Source organism: Hemitrygon akajei, chromosome 15 (genome assembly GCF_048418815.1).
Source record: "Hemitrygon akajei chromosome 15, sHemAka1.3, whole genome shotgun sequence".
NCBI lineage: Eukaryota > Metazoa > Chordata > Chondrichthyes > Myliobatiformes > Dasyatidae > Hemitrygon > Hemitrygon akajei.
In genome coordinates this window covers 10,830,795-10,856,328 of record NC_133138.1, presented here as the reverse complement: position 1 = coordinate 10,856,328, position 25,534 = coordinate 10,830,795, and the positions used below count along the sequence as shown (strand labels likewise).

Genomic DNA, 25,534 nt, shown 5'->3' with positions numbered 1-25,534 from the left:
GTATTTAATATCTGTTTATTTCACTTAGGTACTATCTGAAAAATAACATGGAAACAGAGACTCTTTGCTCAGATGAAGATGCCCAGGAATTATTAAGAGAAAGTCAAATCTCTCTGCTGCAACTTAGCACCATTGAAGTAGCTACTCAGTTGTCAATGAGAGACTTTGAATTGTTCCGGAACATTGAGCCCACTGAGTATATTGATGACCTCTTTAAAAGGGAGTCAAAAACTGGAAACATACATCTCAAGCAGTTTGAGGATGTTATCAATCAGGAAACCTTCTGGGTTGCTACCGAGATTTTGAAAGAAACTGTGCAGTGGAAAAGGATGAAGATAATGAAACATTTCATTAAAATTGCCTTACACTGCAGAGAGTGCAAGAACTTTAACTCCATGTTTGCTATTATCAGGTAAGAGTTAATTGTGTTTATCAGCTCAAAGGCAATATGATGTACATTGATGTGGGTTCCTTAAGGTTGTTATAACTGGTGGGGGTGGGGGAGGTTATTTGCTCCCAATGGCATATCCAGCTCCTGGCCTTCAAGCCTGGCGGAAACATTTCTATTGACAGGAGAAGGGGCAAAGGTGGGTTACTGGCACCTTAACAACACTCAGTTTGGTCAGATGGGGCTTATCGGCCATTGTTGGCAGCTCATCTACGAGAAGGAAAACTCTGATCTCAAACCTCCGCTGCCTTGCAGCTATACCTACATGGGGAAGGCTTTGGGCGTAAACCCTGAGAAAAATTCTGGTTCCTGACTGGCTAAGGCACTCCTGTGTTGAGTTTATTGCTGACTGGGAACTCCTATGACACCTCTGTATCAGTCTCTGCTGCTGCTTTGGATTCATCAGCTGCGTAGAGAGGCGGAGCTTGCTACAGGGGCACCAGCTTGCTCTCTGTATCGTACTGCTCTGGTTTGTACTGGCTTGCATATCATGTAAGCAGCTAAGATGCAACATCCTAGGTTGGATCCAACCAATGCAGGGCTGCAAGTACTGTTATGTGAACTTTAAATATCTATTATGTATGTTAAAGTGAATAACTAGATTGCATTATTGCACTGGAAGGGCAATTTTAACCTATATTGAGCTCTGTTACTACAAATAGTAAAACCACAAGTTTTTTTTAAATTTTCTGTTGGAAGTTGCTGAGGTTAATCTTCAAGAATATTTTCAGCTGAAATTGTTTAGTGGAAAAAGCAATTCTGGAGAATTTCTCTGCACATCTTGATTGTACTATTCATGAACAGTTGACAACAGCAAACCTCAACAATGAGTCTTATTGTAACCTTGTTAAAGAACCACTGATTGAGTAATTGATTCTCAATATATCCATCTGATCTCCTCCAATGTGGTGCTATTTTATGCCAAATTGAGATTAATCTCAGTATTGTGCATGCATGCCCACCAGCAGTGGAAATGATGTTGGCCAATTAACTTGTGTTGGATCCTTACTTGTAACGTGAGGCTTCGTCCTTTCCTTTAAGTCAAAAGACAAAAGTTTAATTAAACCACTAAATTGCTATTGTGGCTTTATTGGGAAAGAACAATCAAATTAACTTCAAAATTAAAGACCTACCTTAAGCTGTAGGTATTCCAATTGTTTTCACTATTTCAGTTATTAAGTCGTTCGGCAAAGCTAAATTAACATTCACTTTTAGCAGCCAATACTATCTGATTACAGTGAATATGCCTGAAACAAGGGACAAAAAAAATTGTTCTCACTGTAGCTGACAGAGTCCCCAAATTCAAGTTTATCATTGTTGAAGGCATTCAAACACATGCCATGAAAAATTAGCTTTTTGCAGCAGCAGCACAGAACATTACAAGGTGAGGACAAACATAAGTAAACAATAACTTAAGTTAACTTAAATTAGACACAGTTTACATATGTGCAAAAAACAAGATTTAGAAAATGGATATATTCTGATTTAGTGTTAAGGTTTTTCAGATCAGTTCAGGAAACTAATGGCAGTGGGGAAGAAGCTGTTGTTGAAGTTTGGGGCCTAGGTCTTCAGACTCCTGTGCCTTCTGTCAGCGTCATTGAGAAGAGGGCATGGCCCAAATGTTGGAGGTCCCTACTGGTAGATGCCTTCTTCCTGAGACACCACCTCTTGCTGATGACCTTGATGGAGAAGAGAGCTGTACCCATGATGGAACTGACTGAGTCCACCACTCTGTAGCCACTTGGATCCTGTGTTTTGAAGATTTCATACTGGGCTCTGTTGCAATCTGTCAGAATGCTTTTCACTGTATATCCATATAGGTTTGTCATAGAAACCTAGAAACACAGAAAACCTATAGCACTATACAGGCCCTTCGGCCCACAAAGTTGTGCCAAACATGTCCCTGCCTTGGAAATTACTAGGCTTACCTATAACCCTCTACTTTACTAAGCTCCATGTACATATCTAAAAGTCTCTTAAAAGACCCTATCGTATCCGCCTCCACCACCATTGCCGGCAGCCCACTGCACGCACTCACCACTCCCTGAGTAAAAAACTTACCCCTGACATCTCCTCTGTACTTACTCTTAAGCACCTTAAACCTGTGTCCTCTTTTGGCAACCATTTCAGCCCTGGGAAAAAGCCTCTGGCTGTCCACACGATTAATGCCTCTCATCATCTTGTACACCTCCATCAGGTCACCTCTCATCCTCTGTCGCTCCAAGGAGAAAAGGCCGAGTTTACTCAACCTGTTCTCATAAAGCATGCCCCCCAATCCAGGCACATCCCTGTAAATCTCCTCTGCACCCTTTCTATGGCTTCCACATCCTTCCTGTAATGAGGCGACCAGAACTGAGCACAGTACTCCAAGTGGGGTCTGACCAATGTCCCTATATAGCTGCAACGTTAACATTGAATGCCCACGACTCACTGTCCCTAACTATAGGTCTTTGGAATGTGAGAAGGTGCCTGGAGAAAACCCATGCAATCACAGGGAGAATGTACAAACTCCTTACAGACAGTGGCAGAATTGAATCCTGTTTGCTAGTGTTGCAAGAGTGGAGTGTTAATTGCTACTTTACCCTGCTGCTCAACTGCACCTGTGGTAACGTAATGGTTAGTGTACTGTTATTACAGCATCACTGACCTGTGTTCAATTCTGGCGCTATCTGTAAGGAATTGTGTTTGAATGTAGTCAAAAAGACAGAAAAGTACAGCACATAAACAGGCCCTTTAGCCCATCTAGTCTGTGCTGAGCCATGTTATCTGCATATTCCCATTGACTTTTACCAGGAATCATAGTCCTTAATACCCCTACCATCCATGTACTTATCCAAACTTCCCTTAAAAATTGAAATCGAGCTCACATACACCTCTTGCACTGGCAGCTTGTTCCACACTTTCATGACCCTCTCAGTGAAGAAGTTTCCCCTCATGTTCCCCTTAAAGTTTTCACCTTCCACTCTGAACACAAGACCTCTAGTTGTAATCTCACCCAATCTCAGTGGGAAAAGCTTGCTTACGTTTACAGTATCTATACCCCTCATAATTTTGTATACCTCCATCAAATCTCCTTTCAATATTCTATGTTCCAAGGAACAAAATCCTAACCTATTTAATCTTTCCTTTTAGCTCAGGTCCTCCAGACCTGACAATATCCTTGTAAATTTTCTCTGTACTCTTTCAACATTACTTACATCTTTCCTGTAGGTAGGTGACCAAAATTACACATAATACTCCAAATTAGGCCTCACCAACGTCTTATACAACTTCAACATAACATCCAGTCTCCTGTACTCAGTACTTTAATTTATGAAGGCCAGAGTGTCAAAAGGTTTCTTTACGACCCTATCCACCTGCAACACCACTTTCAATTTTGAAGCTCTATTTCCAGATCTCTTTGCTCTACCATACTCCTCAGTGCCTTATCCTAAAGTAAGACCTACAGAGGTGCAACATCTTGCACTTGTCTGCATTAAATTCTACCTGCTATTTTTCAGCCTAGTTTTCCAGCTGGTCCAGATCCTGCTGCAAGTAATGATAGTCTTCCTCACTGTCCACTACACCCCCAGTTTTGGTGTCAACCACAAATTTGCTGCTCCAGTTAACCACATTATCATCCAGATTGTTGCTGTAGTTGATGAACAATAACAAGCCCCGCACCGATCCCTGCAGCACCCCACTAGTCAGGGACTTCTATTCAGAGGGACAACCATCTACTACCACTCTCTGGCTTCTCCCACAAAGCCAAAGTCTAATCCAATTTGCTGCCTCATTTTGAATGCTGAGTGACTGAAAGTTCTTGACGATCCTCCCATGTGGGACATTGTCAAATGCATTGCTAAAGTCCATGTAGGCAACATCCACTGTCTTGCCTTGGTCAACTTTCCTAGTTCCCATTATAACACAACCCACCATCACGAAGCCATGCTGACTATCCTTAATCAGTCCATGTCTAAACAAACCCGCATATATCCAGTCACTTAAAATACCTTCCAATAATTTTTCCACTACTGATGCCAGGCTCAACAGCCTATAATTTCCTGGTTTATTGTTAGCCTTTCTTAAACCACAGTACAACATTGGTTATCCTCCAATCCTCTGGTTCCTCACCTTTTGTTAAGGATGATTTAAATATCTTTGCTAGGACATAGTCAACTTCTGCTCTTGGCTCTGGCAGGGTCCGAGAGAGCACCGTGTGAGGCCTTGGGGCTTTATCTCCCCCCCCCCCCAAATTTGCCTTAAAACAGCAACACCTCCTCCTCTGTAATCTGTATAGGGTCCATGAAGTTGATGCTGCTTTGCCTCACTTCTATAGACTCTGTGTCCATCTCCTGAGTAAATACAGGTGCAAAAAAAAAATTAATGTCTCTCCCTTCTCTTTTGACTCCATGCAAAGATTGCATTCTGATCTTCCAGAGGACCAATTTTTTTTTCTTTACAATCCTACTGCTCTTAACATATCTGTAGAATCCCTTAGGATTCTCCATCACCTTGTCTGCTAGGGCAATCTCATGGCATCTTTTAGCCCTCCTGATTTTCAAACTGTTCTTTTGCTTTTCTTATACTCCATGAGCACCTCATTTGTTCCTGCTAGACTCTTTTTTTTAAACCAGGGCTTCAATAGCTCTTAAAAACCATGATCCCTGAACTTTTTCCTATTATTTTGACAGGCACATACAATTTTTGGTACTCTCAAAATTTCACTTTTGAAGGCCTCCCACTTACCAAGTACACTTTTGCCAGAAAACAGCCTGTTCCCAATCCACACTTGCCTTTCATCAAAATTGGCCTTCTCCAATTTAGAATCTCAACCCACGGACCAGACATATCTTTTTGCATATTTACTTTGAAACTAATAGCATTGTGATCACTTGGTGCAAAGTATTCCCCTACAGAACCTTCTGTCACCTGCCCTGTATCATTCTCTAATAAGATAGCAAAGCGTTTTCAGGTAGCTGTTTCCTTAGCTTGTAATGTAATTAAGGAGTGGCAGTTAACAGTAATGGTGGAGGTCAAGTTGAGGTCTGGAAGACCAAGAAAACTTTCTGAGAGAATTGCTCATAGGATTGCTAGAAAGGCAAATCAAAACCCCCATTTGACCCCTATTTAACCCCTATTGGTTATATATGGTTATATGGACTGCAAAAGACCTTCAGGACGACTTAGCAGATTCTGGAGTGGTGGTGCACTGTTCTACTATGCAGCGACACCTGCACAAATATGACCTTCACGGAAGAGTAATCAGAAGAAAACCTTTCCTGCGTCTTCACCACAAAATTCAGCATCAGAAGTTTGCAAAGGAACATCTAAACAAGCCTGATGCAGTTTGGAAGCAAGTCCTGTGGACTGATGAAGTTAAAATAGAGGTATGTTTGGAGAAAAAAGGGTGCAGAATTTCATGAAAAGAACACCTATCCAACTGTTAAACACAGTGGTGGATCAATCATGCTTTGAGCTTGTGTTGCAGCCAGTGGCAAGGAGAACATTTCACTGATAGAGGGAAAAATGAATTCAATTAAATACCAGTAAATTCTGGAAGCAAACATCACACCGTTTGTAAAAAGGCTGAAGATGAAAAGAGGATGGCTTCTACAACAGGATCATGATCCTAAACACACCTCAAAATCCACAATGGACTACCTCAAGAGGTGCAAGCTGAAGGTTTTGCCATGGCCCTCACAGTCCCCCGACCTAAACATCATTGAAAATCTGTGGATAGACCTCAAAAGAGCAGTGCATGCAAGACGGCCCAGGAATCTCACAGTTCTAGTTAGAAGCCTTTTGCAAGGAAGAATGGGTGAAAATACCCCAAACAAGAACTGAGAGACTCTTAGCTGGCTACAGAAAGCATTTACAAGCTGTGATACTTGCCAAAGTGGGTGCTACTAAGTACTGACCATGCAGGGTGCCCAAACTTTTGCTTTGGGCCCTTTTCCTTTTTTGTTATTTTGAAACTAAAAGATGGAAATAAAAAAAGTAATCTTGTTTAAAATATTAAATATGTCATCTTTAACTTTATGCCTTTTGGAAATCAGGTATTCTTTTACCCACTTGGCTGTTCACAGTAACAGAAGTTTTGACCAGGGGTGCCCAAACTTTTGCATGCCACTGTATAACGCTCACTAGATGAGTTTTCTAGTCTGTCCTAACTGAAATCTGTCGTGTCATTTTCCCTGACGGTTATCGCCACCCCTCCTCCTTTAATCCCTCCTGCTCTGTCATGTCTGAAACAATGGAATCCTGGAATATGGAGTTGCCAGTCCTGCCCCTCCTGCAGCCAAGTCTCATTAATGGCTACAATATGGTAATTCCAGATGTTGATCCCATGCCCTGAGCTCACCTGCCTTTCCTGTAAAACTAGTTGCATTGAAAATGTGATCCTGTTTTAGCTGTTATCATAGTAAAGAATTATGTAAAGGACAGGAACTTGAAATAGGAATAATGATGTGATTTTATCTAGCATCCACACATATGCAGTTGAATACTGAAATCAAGAAACTGCATTCTTGCTATTCCCTTTCACTACATAACTTGGCTTAAAAAGACATGGAGTTAAATGTAAGAATTTAAGATATAGGGCCAGGAGTGGGATTTCAGGGCATTTGATCTTGCACCAAAAATCATTTCCACTAAATATAGAACATAGAAGAGTACAGCATTGTGTGGGCCCTTCTGCCTGGAATGCTGTACTGACCTTTTAACGTACTCCAGAATTAATCTAACCCTTCCCTCCTACACAGGGATTTTTTCATAAATCCATGTGCCCATCTAAGAGTCTTCTAAATATCCCTAATGCATCAGCCTCTACCAGCACCCTTGGCAGTGCGTTCCAGGCACTTAACGTTCTGTGTGTTTTTAAAAAAAAACTTCCTCTGACATCCCACTTCTACTTTCCTTAAATAATATTAGTCATTCCCACCTTGGGGAAAAAAGGTGTTGGGATGTCCATTTTATAATCTTACCCACTAATATGCCCAGAAAAATTGGGCTTTTCCTTTCAAATATATGGGTATTTTTTAAGGCATTGTTAGTTGTTTATCTCCATAAGATTAAGAATTAAAGTTATCACTTTAATTTGATGATGGAGATGCATAGTCACTTTCATTTTCCGCAGGAGTCCCTGGTGACTTTTGAGGATACTGCAATGTTTTTGCTGTATGTGTTACAACTTACTTTGAAAATCATGAGAAAGGTTATGGGCAAGTGTAATTGCAACAAGTTCTTCAATTCAACGCATTGAAATAAACTGATGTTTAATGAAATACTTTGGCTAACTTCAAGGAGTGAGCGTTTCTCAGTTGCATGTTAGACGATCTTAGAGGAATTCAGCAAAGATCTTTAAGCTGTACTCTTGCTGCGCTAGCATATTGTTCAGTATACATTGTTTTACAAGTACCCATTTTTACTCCCACCATTATTCAAATTATGCATCAAATTGTATTTTCTTGGCACTGATAAGAATGAGCTTGTTTAGCTTGTCTAGCTTGTCAAAAAAATTTGCTTTAATGAAGATATAAAAGTTGGTGTTTTACCATGTCAATGTTTCTATTAATCTTGATGGGATTAGCAGTTATCTTAGTGCCTTCAGGAGAACATTTCGTAGTCATGTTATGGAAACGAGACTAATGGAAAATGGGAAGCTTTATTGCATTGCACTCACTTTCATCTTTATCTGAAAAATACTCCAGCGTTAGCAGCCTGTATTGTTATTCTGAAGCTCATGTTCTTTAGCAGTTTAAGAAGTTCAAGATGGTATGAGATTAAAGGGAACAGTTTATAACATTGCCAAAAAGGATCAGTAAATCAGAGTGAAAGGAATTCAGAATTTGTTCAAAGTTCTAAGTTATTAAGTTCTAATTAAAGTTCTAATTTATTATCATTCATGTATGTCAGATCCACGGTGGAGATCTGCGTGTCTACCTCAATAAAAAAGGGTGTGTGACTGCCTCAGAAGTAACTGCTCACCGCAGATGGTTTCAATGGTGACATGCAGTCCCTTCTACTTTCCAAGGGACACTGCCGTTCCATCCCCCCACCCCCGCCCCCATCTTAGTGCTGGGGAAATGCTGCAGAAGCTCTACGGTGCCATTTGTGACCTTGAAGCCACTCACCCTGATGGTTTCTTCATTGTTGCTGGTGACTTCAATGATGCCAACTTAAGAGCAGTCCTGCCAAAGTTCTACCAGCATGTCAACTTCACAACCACAGGAGAAAATATTTTATACCTGGTCTATACCAACGTTTGTGGAGCCTACAAGACTGCCCCGGCCTCATCTTGGATACTCAGACCACATATCCATTTTGCTAGACCTCGCAACAAATGGCAAGGTTTCTTCAGCAACACCTAGAGCAAGGCGAAAGAGTAATCTGGAGTCAGTTTCAGGAGCAGAGAGGACAGCGGACAACAATTCCACGGCAATAGCCACAGTCGACACTGCTTGACAAACCAGTGACTAGAGGTGCAATACCCATGGTCAACCATGACTGACGGAGGCCACATACAGAGACCACTGGTTAAACAAGTCAAACCAGTTTGCAGGAAGATCAGGACCTAGCCAGAAGGTGTCACCTCAGCTCTGGGGGACTGTTTTGAAAACATGGAATTGAGCATATTCAGGGAGCCGGCTCCCTGCGATCATCACATTAACTTTGATGAATATGCGGGACAGGTGACTGGAGACATAGGAAAATGCGTTGAGGACATTACCCTTATTATGCATTACACTGCCAGTGCAAACCAGTAACCATAGTTGACTGCACAAGTTTGTACATTGCTTAGGGATTGGGATGCTGCCTTCAGATTGGGGGATAGGATGACTCCAAGGATCAAGAATGCAAAGTACAAGTAGTCATAGAAAATTCTCAGACACCTTTGTGACACTGGGGGCATGTGGCAAAGTATACAAACCATAACAGATTACATATCCACTCTGCAACACCTCCCTTCCTGATAGGCTGATGTCTTCTATGCATATTTTGATGCAATGAATGATATGACATCAAGGAAAGCCTGAGGAAATGGCACCATGTCTGGCCACAGCTGTAGTGAGGAGGATCCTAGCCCGGGTAAACCCATGCAGAGCTGCAGCGCCATACATCATACCTGCCTAGAGCTGAGGTGTGGCCCAGCTAACAGAGGTCTTAAGATACCTTTAATATCTGTTTGCAATAGTCCACTCTCCCTGCAGGCTTCAAGGCAGCCACCAACATTCTGCTGGCCAATAGAGTGACGGTAGCTGGCCTAAACGATTACTGCCAGTTGCACTGACTTAAACAATCATGAAATGCTTTGAGAGGCTGGTAATGGATTGTATAAAATCCCACCTTCCAGATACATTGGACCCTTTCCAGTTTGCCCCCCACTGAAATCGATGTGCTAATGATACCATAGACACGTCCATCCACACTGTCCTGTCCATCTTGAAAACGATCCCTCATATTCCATGTTGTTGTTCATCGACTTCACCTCAGTATTTAATGTGCTCATCCCTCAGAAGCTGGTGGGACTCATCGTAACTGGATGGATCTTGATGCCAACTCATAACTTAGTCCGAGTTGGCATCAAGATTTCTAGCTCCATCATGCTGTGCACTGGTGCCCCCCAGGGCTGTGTGTCAGCTCATTGTTGTTCACACTGCTGATTTATGACTACATTACCAGATTCAGAAACTGCATTAACGAGTTTGCTGATGATACAACAGTGGTTGAGAGGAGGCAGAGAGGCTTATCAAATGGTGTACGAACAACAACCTGAGTCTCAGTGTGGACAAGACAAAATAAATGATTGTGGACTTCAGGAAAGCACAGGTTAACTACTATCCATTGCATATCAATGGTGTTGCTGTGGCGGGGAGAGAGAGAGAGAGAAGATCACTAAGTTCCTTGATGTGCACATAGTGGACGATCTAGCGTGGACCCACTACACCTCATTCATCAAGAAGGCATAGCAATATCTACACCTTTTGAGAAGATTGAGGCATGCAAGACTGCCTGCCCCCATTGTAACAGTTTTCAACAGGAGCACCATTAAGCATCATTGTGTGGATCTTACAGAGGACAGTAGAAGCTGCTGAGAGGATCATTTGTGACATTTGCTTAGAACTTTTTTTACAAAGGGCCTAAAGTATTGTTGAGGATCCCTGTCCCACAATCTCTTTGACACAGTACCATCATGAAGGAGGTACAAGAGCACCAGGACTAGGACTGGCAGACTGCGTAACTGCTTCATTCCTGAGGCTGTGAGACTAATAAATACCCTGCCACCACTGAGGTCTCATCACTTGGACAGCAAGCTGTTTACTGTAATGTGTAACGTTTATTCTGCACAATGTACATTTTAAATTATATTTTGACTTATTTATGATTTTTTTTGTTTTATGTGCTGTATGTGATATATGTTTTGTGTGTGCACCGTGGTCCAGAGGAACATTGTTTCATTTGACTGTACATATATACAGTCAGATGACAAAAATCTTGAACTTGAGATTCCAAACAAGAGAAAATCTGCAACACACACAAAATGCTAGAGGAACTTAGCATCTATGGAAGAAAGTACAGTCAATGTTTCGGACCGAGACCCTTCAGCAAGACTGGAGACAAAAAGATGAATAGATTTAAAAAGTGAGGGAGAGGAGAGAAACACAAAGTTATAGGGTGAAACCAGGAGGGGGAGGAATTGAAGTAAAGAGCTGGGAAGTTGATTGGTGAAAGAGATACAGGGCTGGAGAAGGGGGATTCTGATAAGAGAGAACAGAAGTCATGGAAGAAAGAAAAGGGTAGAGGAGCATCAGAGAGAGCTGATGGGCAGGCAAGGAGATACGGTGAGAGAAGGAAAAAGGGGCTAGGGAATGGTGAAGGGGGGGAGGGGTGGGAATTACCGGAAATTCGAGAAATCAATATTTATGCCATCAGGTTGGAGTCTACCCAGAAGGAATATAAGGTATTATTCCTCCAACCTGAGTGTGACTTCATTGCAACAGTAGAGGAGGCTATGGTTTGACATAGCGGAATGGAAATGGGAAGTGGATTTAAAATGGGTGGCACTGGGAGATCCCACTTCTTTTGGCGGATGGAGCATAGGTGATTGGTGAAACAGTGTCCCAATCTATGTCGAGTCTCACTGATATATAGGCCACAGTATATAACCCCAATAAACTCACAGGTGAAATGGTGCCTCATCTGGAGGGACTTTTTGGGGCCCTGAATGGTGGTAACAGAGGAGGTGTAGGAGCAGGTGTAGCACTTGTTCCACCTGCAATATTAGCTTCCAGTCTGCTTTCTGTTTTACAAAGGACACACTTGGGCTAGAGGATATACAATGAAGCTTCCTCTGATTAGTACGTTGGATGGGGGAATTACACAATGAGGAAGATCAACAAAACCTAATTCTTTTCCCCATTTAATCTGTATAGCATCCTCTCCCTCCTCCCACATGCCCATCAACTTCTCCTTACAGCATTAATTTCCAGTGGCCACTTAACACACCAGAACAATTTTGGGAAAACCAGTGACTCAGAACTTTGTTAGAGGTAGGTTTTAAGAAATCTCTGAGAACAGAGAACAGGGTATTTCCGAGGTTTTGGTTTTGCAGCTGAAACCTATGTAACAACTAATGTTGAAATGATTGCGTCTGAAAGTACCAGTATACATCTGCATGCAGGGAACTTGGAAGATTATTGTGTAAAAAGGTTAAAAAAAAAGTGGTGAAACATTGAGGATTTGCAAAGTACCAAGTTTTAAAGTAAAGCAATACTATACAGGGGCTGAAGAAGGTTAAGGACCCAACAATGTTTACAAAACTTGGTTTGACCACACTTGGAATACTCTATACTGTTCAGGATGCCACACTGCTGGAATGGTGTAGTAGCAATAAAGAGCGCAGAACACGTTGACTAGCTTGGAAGGCTGTATTTATGAGAAGAGATTGGATTGGCTGGATTTATTCTCACTGGAATGTAGCAGGCTGAAGGCTGATCTTACAGATGTTTACAAAGATAAAACATAGTCAAACTAATTTTTCTCAGGGTTGGAGAGTCTAGAACAAGAGGGCACAGGATTAAAGTGAGAGGGGAGGGGAGAAATTTAAAGGATAATCTAAGGGATAAGTTTTTCACACAGCAAAGTGAGTATCTGGAATGAGCTTGAGGTGGTGGAGGCAGATAAAATTACAAAATTTAAAAGACATTTAGACAAACACTTAAGGACATTAAGGAATGTGGGATTAAGGCCTAACGTAGCAAACAAAATTAGCATAGGTAGGAATCATGGTTGGTGAGCTGAAAAGGCCAAATGCTAAACCAAAATGGCCTGTTTCTCCCTTGTATGTTTCTATGATTCTAGGATCAGTGATCATTGAACAAGGTTTAATGTTTGACAAGATAACTTCAAGTTTAGGAACAGATGCAAGAAAGGCCACTGGCTATGATAGCTTTGAAAAGATTGGAGAAAATAAAGATTTAGTGGTTTGATTTGCTAGCATCCTTTACTATCTGCTTTCCACTTAATTCAACTTATCCTGCTCTTTCCTTTTAATATCTATTAGCATTCTTACCTCTTTGACTTTGCAAAGATCATTGACCTGAACACTAATTCTGTATCTGTTTCTCTAGATGTTGTCTAATTTACTGAGTAATTGAAATGAAAACAAAGTGCTGATGACTACATTGGGAACGATGATTTGTATCATCTGCTTTGTACCTTAACAGTAAAAACAGGCATTGATAACAGTGGTCATTTCTGATAATGAATGAAGTTTTAGAAAGGAAAATTATGATGATTACTAATTCTGCTTTACTATTCTTATGTATTCAGACTGAAAAAGTTTTGATCTTTTTCATAAACACTTGGGCTCGGTGTTGAGAATATAGTTTCAAGTCTTGTGGGACACCATCCTCCATAGCACTACAGAGAGGGACTGTGAAAGGACGATAATAAACTTTCAGAATGTTCATATATTGGCAAACATTTTTCTTCATGGAAGAATGATATCTGTTTTGATAGTGGGCATGAGAGTGCATACTCCTTGGAAAATACCTGCCAAAATAGGGGTAAAAGAACTGGGGGATCAATGAAACAACTGCACTAATTACTAAAAGTGCTGCAGGTTTATAAAGCCATTATAAAGGGTGAAAAGGGAATCAGTTACCTAAGGTGGTTTCACATATGATAGAATTGAAAAGCACAGATGCTACGTGAAGGTTTATTTGGCAATGCTTTGAGTATGGTTCATTGTCTGGGTCTGTATAGCCTGGAAAGGTTAAAGCAAAAGGGTCAATATATACCAAAATGATAAAATTGAGAGAAAATATGAATTTGGAAAGGCTGAACAGCTTTGAGGACCATTCTCTTTTTAAATAAAACAAAACCAATGGGCATTTTGAAGCCATTGTTAAGATGGTGCAGGGGTTTGAGAGGATAGATTTGAAAATGTTTGTACTGAAACAGGTGACATTAAATATATAAGTTCTTAATAACTCAATAAGAATTTCTGGAGATATTTGTTACCTTGGGATTTATTCAAGCACATAACTCTTATGTTCTCAGTGTTTGCAAAGAAAGGTATAAATGCATTTAATGGCAGACAAGTAAGTGGAGGGGAGAAAGTAATGGAAAGATATTGATTAAGTTAGATAAAGATTAATGGGAAGGATTAATGTTTATGCTCCAAGTGAGCATAAATGGAATGTACCCATTTGACCAAAAGACTTGTGTTTGCACTGTAAATAATGTCATACTTTGTAATTAATGCATCTTAGATTAAAAAATCTGAATGATAATGTGTTTATTGGGTGTTACTATGTTTGAAAATCAGAATATGTAAGTATTCCAAAAATATTCAATTTTTTATTTTTCAGTGGGTTAAATCTTGCACCAGTTGCACGTCTTAGAGGCACTTGGGAAAAGCTTCCAAGCAAGTATGAAAAGCTGCTACGAGACCTTCAAGATCTCTTTGATCCCTCGAGAAACATGGCAAAATACAGAAATGTTCTCAGCAGTCAGAGTCTGCAGCCACCCATCATTCCACTGTTCCCTGTAGTCAAAAAAGATCTCACTTTTCTGCACGAAGGTATTCCTTTATTCCAGTCAGAACTGCTCATGTAGATAATTCACAGCATGCGATCAACTGCTTGTTAAGTGTTTAACTCTTGCAGTGGCATCTTCAGCCTTTGTGTGACAATGTGGAGTTTCCATTATACTCAGGATGCTGATTAAACCACTGGTCACGTACTAATTTTCTAACTGTGTGGGTTTGTTTATTCAGAGAGGTGAGGGTTAGGCTGCCAGTCACAATATTATCAAATGCTGGAAAATATGAGTGACCTTCACAACTTGGTGAGCTGACTCCTATGACACTAGAATTTAAATACAAAGAGAAACATTTTTTTTTGAGGCTATGGGTGTATCACATCTTTGAAGCACAATGTGCAGTTGTCAGGTAGATGAAACTTGATAGATTTGTTTTTATTTGACAGCTGTATAAATTTACCTAATAGGGAGATGGTTAACCTAATAGCTACAAATTTGTTGTATTACTTCTGCGCAATGTTTGTTCAGCACAGCAGGATTTTCACGTGACATGAAATCAATCAAATCCAGGAAGTCTAATTTTTCTGTTTTTATGTGATATACTGTACTTTGCACAAAATAACTTAATTAATTGTCTCTTGTCAGATTTGCAATTATTCAATGTGTCAGCATTCCAATCATTCTAAAAATCCTAAATACACTAAAATATTCTGATCTCAGTAATATATATTCAACTAAATTAAATTTTTTGTGATCATTTGCACTGTTTTTTTGGGGATTAGGATTAACTAGAGTAATGGGACCTGTTGTTGATCTAGATTATTTAATCAATTACTGGGGCATAAAGTTCATCATCTTTTCGGCTTACATTTTACAGGTATTGACAGTTTTTCAATTGAAGCAGTTACTTCTCCAAATTTGGAGGTGCCGCGGTAGCATAGTGGTTACATAGTGCAATGCTATTACAGTTCAGGACATTGGAGTTCTGTGTGCAATTCTGGCATCCTGTGAAAGCAAGTTTGTTCATTCCTTCCCGTGTGCACAGAGGTTTCTTCTGGGTAATCTGGTTTCCTCCCACAGTCCAAACACGTACCGCTAATAGGTTAATTGGTCATTGTAAAATTGTCTCTCAGTTAGGCTAGGGTTAGAGGTTGCTGTGCGGTGCAACTTGAAGGGTTGAAAGAGCTGCTTGGCACTGTATCTCTGCAGTGTCTTAGGCTCATGTATATGTAGCTAAGGTTCCATATTATTGTAGTAATTTTATGTATTGCACTATACTGCTGCCACAAGAAAAAACAAATTTCTTGACGTGTGAGTAATGATAAGCTAGGTTCTGATATGGGTCTCTTGTGGACTGAGAGTGGGAAGGGGGCAAGGAGAGGGAATAATGGTTGGGAGAAAGGGGAGGGAGCGGTAAGCGCTAGAGAGAGATTCAGTAATGAAGTAATTGTTTGGAGTCAAATTACCTTGCATAGTGTCTCAGGGCTGGCTGTGTCTGCATTCATGTCGCCACCCCCCCCCCCCCCCCCACCGTCCCTGGCACTCCTCTGCTACCTGCTCCACACTCCTCCCATGGCATCCGCCCTCACCAATCCCAACATCATTTTCCCCACCAGATTTACAAACACTCTGCCCCACCTTGACAAACACAATACTGTGCAAAAGGCTTAGGCACCCTAGCTATATGTATGTGCTTAAGACTGTGGTACAGTACTGTTTAAAACAAAATCCGTAAGATATTCCCTTTGCATTTTTTACTAATAATGTCACACATACAAAATCCTAGGGGCATGCTACTTGCATACTAAGGGGAAATGAGCAATACTACAAAATAAAAATTATTTTCACCCGAATACCTCATTATCATGGTCATCCTAGAACTCTACCTTCAGTCATCAATTTGCTTAGTGCAGTACAGTTTCACCTCCATATGTAGTGTCTCATTATATCACACTTTTGGATCAACAGCAGGGAACATTGTCCACCAAGAATTCAATTACGCAAATACTAGTTTCACTTGGTACACAGGTATTTTATAATTTTAAATTTGTGCTCCAACATGATTTACAGATTTATACAGGATCAAGAACATAAAACATGACAATACAGGCCCTTCGGCCTGGCCTATGATAGTGTAACCTACTTTAAAAGCAATCTAATCCTTCCCTCCCCTATAGCACTCCATTTTTCTGTCATCCACATGAGTAAGAGTCTGTATATTGTCCCTAATATACCTGCCTCTACTACCACCCCTAGCGAGTTCTGCTCACGCAACCTGTAAGTAAAAAGTTTACCTCCAACTTTACCTCTATTTATGATTAAAATTATGATCCCTTGTATTCTCCATTTCTGCCCTGGGAAAAAGGTTTGGCTGTCCATTTGATCTGTGCTCATTATCATCTTGAACATCTCTGTCAAGTTGCCTCTCATCCTCCTTTGCTCCAAAGAGATAGATTGTTTGCTCAATCTGTCCTCATAAGACATACTCTCTAATCCAGGAGCATCCTGGTAAATCTCCTGCACCCACAAAAATGTCAACATCCTTCCGAGATGAGCTGACCAGAATGCAATATAATATTTCAAGTGTGGTCTAATCAGGGTTTTGGAATTTGAACTCCATCCCCTGACTAATGACCATACATTTTCTTAAGAACTTAACAAAATTCAGCAGCAACTTTGAGGGAACTGTGGATGTGGACCTCAATTCCCTCTGTTCCTCCACACTGCTAGGAATCCTGCCATTAACCTTGTATTTGGCCATCAAAATCATGCAAACTGCCTTATATTCTTCTACACCAAATCACTTCACACTTTTCTGGGTTAAACTCCATCTGCCACTTCTCAGCTCAGCTCTTCATTCTATCAATGTCCTGTTGTATTCCCTCAACAACCTTCTATATGATCCACACCACCACCAACTTTCGTCAAGAATCAACTGTGTGCGCTGAATAGGTGGTTTGCTCTAACAATATTCTGTAAAATGCTGAAAATTTCTGCATGGCTTGTCCAAGTGGAGCTGTATTAGGTTCTTAAGCAATAAGGAAACTGCTGTACAAGCACAGCAGTTCAAGTGGAATCTGTGGAGTTAAAAGTGAAGTGTGATTTTTCAGGTCAAGGGAGGTGATGGGTAAGAGGAAAAATGTCCAGTATAAAGAAATGCAGGGGAAGAGTAGGACAGAGCTGTAGGCAATAGGTGGAACCAGATGAAGAGGGAAGATCAGGGAGGGGGAGTGATGGAAATAGTGAAAAAAGGATGTGACCCTGGGTAGACTGAGTGAAAAGAAGTGGTGTCTGCAAAGTGATTACCTCGTGCAAGTTTGGCCTTGCCAATGCAACCAAATTGCGAGCATCGAATAAAATAGGCCAAGTTGGAGGATGTGCCCATGAATCCTTGCCTCAGCCGGAAGGCCTTTTTAAGTCTGTGGATGGTGTGAGGGAAGAGGTAAAGGGACAAACATTACACCTTCTACAATGCCAGAGGATGGGTGAAGGTAGGTGGGAAGGGGAGAGCAGCAAGAGAGTGGTCCTTGTAGACAGGAAGTAAAATGTGACTGTAGCAGAATCCCAACATACTGGATATGGAGGCTAAAAGATGAGGAGCAAGAGAAGTCTAGCTCTGTCCTGTCTGGTGAGAAGCAAGGTAGGAGTGTGTGTACAGAAAAAAGAGGAATTGCATGTGAGTGCTCTATCAATCAGTGTGAAATCAAATTTCCAGAGCAAAGGGAAGATTTTGACATCCTCGTGCAGAATGCCTTGCTTTGAGAACATCTGCAGCAGAGACAAACAAATTGGGGGAAAAAGGGTAATGGCATCCTTGTGGGAGTCAGGCTGTGAGGAAATGACTAGGATGAATGTGGCAATTTGCCTTCGAGTTACTAACTCCTTCAATGCCGAGAAGTCAGATTCTCGGGTTTTGCTTTGAATGCATTTGTAGGTACAGAATAAGATCAAGGGATGAAAGGCCCTTGAACTTGCATTCTTGTATATTTTGTTATAAATTGGAATTGTCATTCAGTGGCAAAATTACCTTTCTTTTTCTCTGAAGGAAATGACTCCAAAGTGGAAGGTTTGGCAAATTTTGAGAAGCTGCGGATGATCGCCAAGGAGATTCGCCATGTTGTACGCATGACTTCAGTTAACATGGATCCTGCTGTAATGTTCAGGAATAGGTTAGTAATTGTCAAGAAACCAACTGAGGATTATTTTTGTAAATGTGGTCAGGGCACTGCAAGCCTTGAATGTTTTAGTTTTGGGAAAGTGTGTTGAACATTTATTGCATTCTACGAGGTATTTCCTGTTTAATAGGACTCTATACAAGTAAATCTCATATAGTGTAGTACAATCTATAAAGGTAATGATTCCAGTTTCTTTGAGAGAGTTACAGCATACAGTTTAATGCTAATCACAGTATGTGTTACCAACTGACTTTCTGGTTATCTATTCTTTTATGTTTTCATTCTTCTCTGCCACACAGTGTGGAAAGAGAAACTATTACTTCAACATTTAAACTTGCTTTTAACATAGAACAGAACAGTACAGCACAATACAGCCCTTCGGTCATGATGTTGTCCAACTGTTTAACCTACTCTAAGATCAATCTAACATTTCTCTCCCACATACCTTCCATCTTTTTCATTCATTTGCCTATCTTAAGAGCTTCTTAATTGTCCATAATGTATCTGCCTCTACCACTACCCCGGCAGTGTGTTCAATGCTCCTTCCACCGTTTAATTAAAATAAACAACTTACCTCTGACATCCACTCCTATACTTTCCTCCAATCATCTTATAATTTTGTCCCCTCATATTATCCATTCTATCTTGGGAAAAAGTCTCTGGCTGTCCACTTGATCTGTGTCTCTTATCAACTTATACACCTCTATCAAGTCACCTCTCATCTTACTTTGATCCAAAGAGCAAAGCCCTAGTTCACACATAATCTGTCTTTTTCTCTCCAATCCAGGCAGCATTCTGATAAATATCCCCTGAACCCTCTCTAGAAGCTTCCACAGCCTTCCTATAATGAGGTGACCAAAATTGAACACAATATTCTAAGAGAATATGTATGGAATCAGAGTTTTATAGATCATCTTCTGCCTCTTGAACTCATTTCCCCTGACTAATGATGGGCAACACAACATACGTCTTCATAACCACCATATCAACTTGTGTGGCAACTTTGAGGGAGATATAGACATGGACCCCAAGAAGACAGCCAATTATTTTCAGCAATAATCTATTAAGAGTTGTTGGAAATTCCCCCACAGCCTCTGTTTTAAACTAATGTGTTTTGCTTTTGGTTTGCTCACTACACATTCAGTTTCAGTCAGCCACCTGTTTTCTCAGTTCTGTGGTTAACGTAGCTGTATGTGTAGAGATAGGTATAACCAATGGCCAGTACTTGTGCACCAGTTCAGCATGGATATCCATTGAGACATTTCTTTTTCTCTTTTGTTTTTCTCCATTCCCTTTCATTGTCCTGAAGAAGATAGGATGGAAATATTTACTTTGTAAAATGGTTGAGATTGATGGCGAAAGTGGGAACAACTCATTTGTCAATTGTTGTAATTGCTGCATTGAAATTTCACAGGGACTGATAATTGTGTTCTTTGGCATTCACCCAATTAGTATTGGTACTTTGAATCTGATCATTTTTCGGACTTTGAGATAATGCATTTAGATTTTATATGTTGAGCTTGCTTTTGAAGTAAATGATAGCAATAAAAATAACATTAGAATTTGCTGTTAATTAAGCATCTTAAAAAATCAAGCTGAACCTGTGTATAAAAATAATTGCTGTAGTAAATAATTACCCAAAGAGCTTGACAGTTCAACATGAACAATAACATACCCAACTTCAAAGTCTGAACACTTCAAAAATACTACATTAAGCACCTTTGTTTTCATTTAAACAGTGGCAGATGGCTACAAAATAAATTGAAGATCACGGAATAACAATGCTTATAGTTACAGAATACTTTTACATGGTTCATAATAAACTAATCCACTTCATTCCATCTGGATATACGTTGCCTAAATAAATGAAATGCTGTGCTTAATACAGATGCATGCTGTATGCATTGACTTCAATTACTATTTTTTTTACTGTGAGACTGTGACATGTTGCTGTTTTCCAGTGCTTTTGTTCTCAACTTGGCAGTGGTTGGTAGGGAGCAAAGGGAGTGTGGGATCTTTAACGAGGCAGTTACTCATTTTCTGCATTAATGCTAGTTTTTATTTTGCTGTTGTTGAAGAGAAACAGCAATTTATTCAATGTGAAATGCAGTTTACAAAGTGATTTGAAAACTTGATCATCGTGATTCAGCCACAGAATGATGTGTTTTCATTCGTTTAATGGCCATTTTTGTCATTTTTTTCCATCCTAGTTTACTTGGTCACCAAGTTTAGCATCCATAAAGTTTGTCATTTTTACATCGTCGGCTATATTAACTCCCATGAAAGTATTAGTGCTTCAAGAAATGAAACTTATTCCACTGACTTACAATGTTAAATGTTTTATAAATAAAAGAATATCTCCTCTTTCTTATTGGTGTCTTTCAGCTTGTCATTTTTTTGCTGGATAGTAGCAACTTGAAAGCAGGTCTATTGAGGCAATTTTTAAGGTTGTACCCATTGTAGTTTTATTTTGCACAAAGAGATACCAACTTTTTTTTTTGCTGGTCTTTTAGCATAAAACTAAGAGAAGTCCAGTATCTTGGGACAGTTTTCTTCCCATCCAGATGATGCTTCAAGGTTCTTGTCAATAATGCCTTTGGTGGCCATTATACTTAAAATACAATTGTCCCAAATCATGATGTAATGAAAGTGGATCATCGTACTGTTGATTCATAATACTGCTCTCATCGTTATAGTTAGATTATTGGATTAATTGACTGGTATGCACTTTTAGGGAACAGCTTTAGTCAAAGGGACTTTGAAACTAATCCAAAATAAAGTCAACCACAAAGGTAGGAAATAGGTTTTGCAGAATCTGGAATAGTCTGGAATTCTGCTTCAATCTTGCATTACTTCTTACTTTAATACCTACAAGGCCACAAGAGAATGTGATTTGTATTAAAATATTTATAGTGCATATCTTGGATTTTTTTTCTATCACTCCATTAAAGTCCAGCTTTCAGTCTGGAATAGTTACAGGATTATTTATAACCATTCACCAGTTTCTATGCAATGTATCAGTAGTATGTTGACCCAAGAATCTGCAGATGCTGTAATCTTAAGCAAAAAATAAACTGCTCGAAGAACTTAGCAGGTCAAGCAGAATCTGTGAAGGTAAAATGGGTTTGTTGCTGTTTCAGTCGGGAATGGGTTTGGGTAACACAATATACAGAAGTGAGAGGGAGGGGTGATACAGAGACTGTATGGTGATAGATGGAACAATGTGGGAAGATAAGCAGGTAGAGCCATGGGGAATGTGGGAGAGATGAGACACGGGCTGAGACTGTAGGTGATAAGTGGAAATACAAGAAGGAGAAAAAAAGTAGGTTTTTTTTGGGAGATGTAGACAGGTTGATGGGAGGGCAATGGAAATGGTTGAGACTGAAGCTAGAACATGACAGCAAATGCAGTCTTCTTGCGTTCCTTTCAGACTACTATCTTTTCTATCCTCCTCATTCATTACCTAGACACATCATCCTCCCCCACCTGGCTCCACCTACAAGTCTTCCACATTCCTATCTTTCTGGATTTCTTCTCCTTGGGTTACCTTTCCTATCTCTTCTTCACCTGGTTCCTTTACCTGAATGCCCCCCTCACTCAATAACCTGAACCTACCCTTTCCAATCCTGTCACTTCTATAGACTGGCTTTCCTCCCTCTGCATTGTTGGTAATGATGCAGAAAATTGACGTGAAATATCGACTATCTCTTTGTCCCCACAGATGCTGCATGACCTGCAGAGATCGTCCAGCTATTTATTTTTTGATATCAATAGTATGTTCTGATTAGATCAAATCTTATTGATTTGATAATGAATAGTAGTGCCAGTTTTATAGCACTCTCTGTTCCCTTGTACTGCACTCTTCCCCTCGTCCTCTTTCTCTTCTGAACTGGTTTATCTTTTCTGCCTTTCTCTCTGAACACATGCTTCAATGTTCATGGCTCTCACTTACAGGAAGAAGAGATGGAGGAGTTTGGGGTAAGTAGTCTGTGCATAGGTTTTGGCACATAACAGCTCTGCATCCTCCTCACGACTGCCTGCCCTGTAAAACAGCATGTCTCACTTAACCTAATACCCATCCCACCTGTCCCCTTACAATATTGTGATATTGCAGAATAACTTCTAAACTACTTCAACTAAATGCCTTTTACAACAAACAATGCATGCAATTTTTAAAAAATATATAAACTCTAAACATTTTTTAAGACTGTGCCTTGGCTTTATTCATTTATTTTGCAAGTGAAGAGCATTTTGCAGTAAATTTTGTTTTGCAGTGGTAATAGCGATGGACAACTTTAGATCGATTTTATATGATTTTTTAACTGTGAGCTTGTGCATTTATTTTGCAAGAAAAGAGTATTTTTCAGTAAATTTTGTGCTTTGCAACTGTATTAGTGGTGAATAATTTTATATTTATTTGATATGATAGTGTTATTTCTGATGAGTGATGGAACTTTTAATAAGTGGCACGTATAGCTTAGGTGTAGCATGATTAACTGAAAGTAAATCTTTTCACTATATTCCTCATGATTTTATTGGGAGTATTACTGATGCAGTATTAGTATTACTGTTTCTCACATAGCATTATGTAAACTAAAACAAAACAAGTTGAAAATATTCAAGGGACAGGAAGCATCTGTGAAGAGTTAAGTTTTCAGGTCAATTATTCATCACGCTACTCTTTATATCCACTCCAATAATACTGTGGTTATTGTTAAAATAACAATAATACCACTGGAAACGAGGTTGAAATTGGCCTTGATCAGTTCAACGCCAATTATAATTGTGATTTATGGTGATTAAATGTCTTAATTAAAAGTCTGTAATTTACAGTCTCAGGATTTGGATAAAGCAGAAAGACCAGTGACATCAAGTTGGAGCTATTTTATGCAAAAATAAAAGGAGAATGTAGGCTGTTTATATCAAGTGAAGAGTTACAAGACAAAAAGATTTAAATTAATGTACTGACATTGAATCCATTTTGAAACAACCTCAGCCATTTTATAGTTGGTCAAATATTTAATGAAGTGCAAAAACTGTAGTATAGGAAATTTGTACATAGGATCCCCCAGTCGTTGATAACCCCCATAATTTGTCTTTTTGGAAATATAGATTCATATACTTCCCTACTTCTCTTTGCATTAATGCCATGTCAACTTTTTTGTCTATTGAAGAGAGCAAACAGAGTCAAGGTTTAATGGTACCTCTGACAGTATAGCAATGCAGCAGGTGAGGAGAAAAACGTAGAGGATACAACAAGCAATCTAGTGGGAAGAGCAGACAGAAACAGGTTTGGAAGCATGGGAAATCTGGTAGGCTTGACTGAGTTTACTTTAATGCAAGGACCCTCATGGGTAAGTCAGATAAGCTTAGAGCATGAATCAACAGTTGGAATAATGATGTTACTAGATTTATGGAAATGTGATTGAAGAAAGGGCAAGATTTGAAGCTTAATTTTCCCTGGCAATGCAGTTTCAGACATGACAGAAGAGGACAATACTCACTACAGACTAGGGAAAATATAACAGCAGTATTTAGAGAGGGTGTTCTAGAGGAATGATCCAGTGAGACCATATAGATAGAATTTAGGAATCAGAGAAGGAGAGATCACTTTACTGGAGTTATTCTTTAGGCCTCCCAATAATAGATAGGAATTAAAGGAGCAGTTCGATAAGCAATTTGCAAAAAAGGTGTAACAGCAATAGTGTTAGAGGAGTATGGTATTTTAACTTTCCCAGCATTTACTGGGATTGCCTGAGTAAAAGAGACAGAATTTGTTAAGAATGTTTTAGGCCATAGGATGCTGGCGCAAAAATAGGCCATTCGGCCATTGTATATGCTTCTCCATTTAACCCCAGTCACCCACCTTATCCCTGTATTCCCTTGCAATCAAGAACCTATTAATCTGTGTCTTAAAAACACCAAATGACCTTGCTATATATGTGGTAGTGATTCCACAGATTTACCACCCTCTGGCTGAAGAAATTCCTCCTCATCTCAGTTGTAAAGGGGCATTCCTTTATTCTGAGGCTGTGCCATCAGATCTTAGACTCTCCCACTAATGGAAACATCCTATCCATATCCACACACCCTTCAGTATTTATAAGGTTTCCGTGCAATACAGCTTATCCTTCTAAATTCCGCTGAATTCAGGCCCATTAAACATTCCACATATGTTATGCCTTTCATTTGTACAATCATTCTCATGAACCTCCTTTGGACACTCTCCAGGGCCAGTTCATTTTTCCTTGAATATGAGGACCAAAATTCCTCACAATATTCTAAGTGTGGTCTAATCAGCGCTCTATTAAATCTCTGCAGTACATCCTTGCTAATTGTCTTGAAACAAATGCTGACACTGATTTTGCCTTTCTTACACTACCAGCTCAACCTTCAGGTTAACCTTAAGGGAATTCTGAACAAGTACTTTTGCACCTCCAATTTTTGAATTCTTTCCCCAGTTAAATAATAGTCTACACCTTTATTCTTCTTACCAACTTGCATAACTGCTCACTGTGCAATGCTGTATTCCATCTGCCACTCTGCAGTCTCCTAACCTGCCCAAGTCTTTCTGCACGCTCCACGCTGCCTGTCTCTCCATCCATCTTGGTACTATCCACAAACTTGGCCACAATGCCATCAGTTCCTTCATCCATAACATTAATGTAAATACTGATGAGTTGTGGTCCTAACTCCAATCCCTGCAGAACCCCACGAGCCACTAGAAGCCATCCTGAAAAGGATCCTTTTACCCTCGCTCTCTTCCTTATGCTAGTCAGCTAATCCAATCTAGTACCTTACTTGTAACACAATTGGTACTTCTTCAGAAGTCTCATGTGTGCCACCTTATCAATGGCCTTTTGAAAATCCAAGTAAATGATGT

The 25,534-nt window shown here is 39.9% G+C and overlaps 1 protein-coding gene across 12 annotated transcripts in view; it reads left to right on the top strand.

Moving 5' to 3' along the window:
- Positions 1 to 25,534, top strand: part of LOC140739160 (rap guanine nucleotide exchange factor 6-like) — a 374,285-nt gene that overhangs the window by 315,082 nt on the left and 33,669 nt on the right. For 10 of the 12 annotated variants that reach the window (XM_073067168.1, XM_073067164.1, XM_073067170.1 and 7 more), the window contains 4 exons: positions 29 to 412; positions 14,305 to 14,516; positions 18,522 to 18,645; positions 22,606 to 22,629. In XM_073067168.1, coding sequence (XP_072923269.1) covers positions 29 to 412; positions 14,305 to 14,516; positions 18,522 to 18,645; positions 22,606 to 22,629 — 744 coding nt within the window. The remainder of the gene's footprint in view (positions 1 to 28; positions 413 to 14,304; positions 14,517 to 18,521; positions 18,646 to 22,605; positions 22,630 to 25,534) is intronic. The other 2 variants (XM_073067167.1, XM_073067166.1) reach the window with 1 other exon arrangement.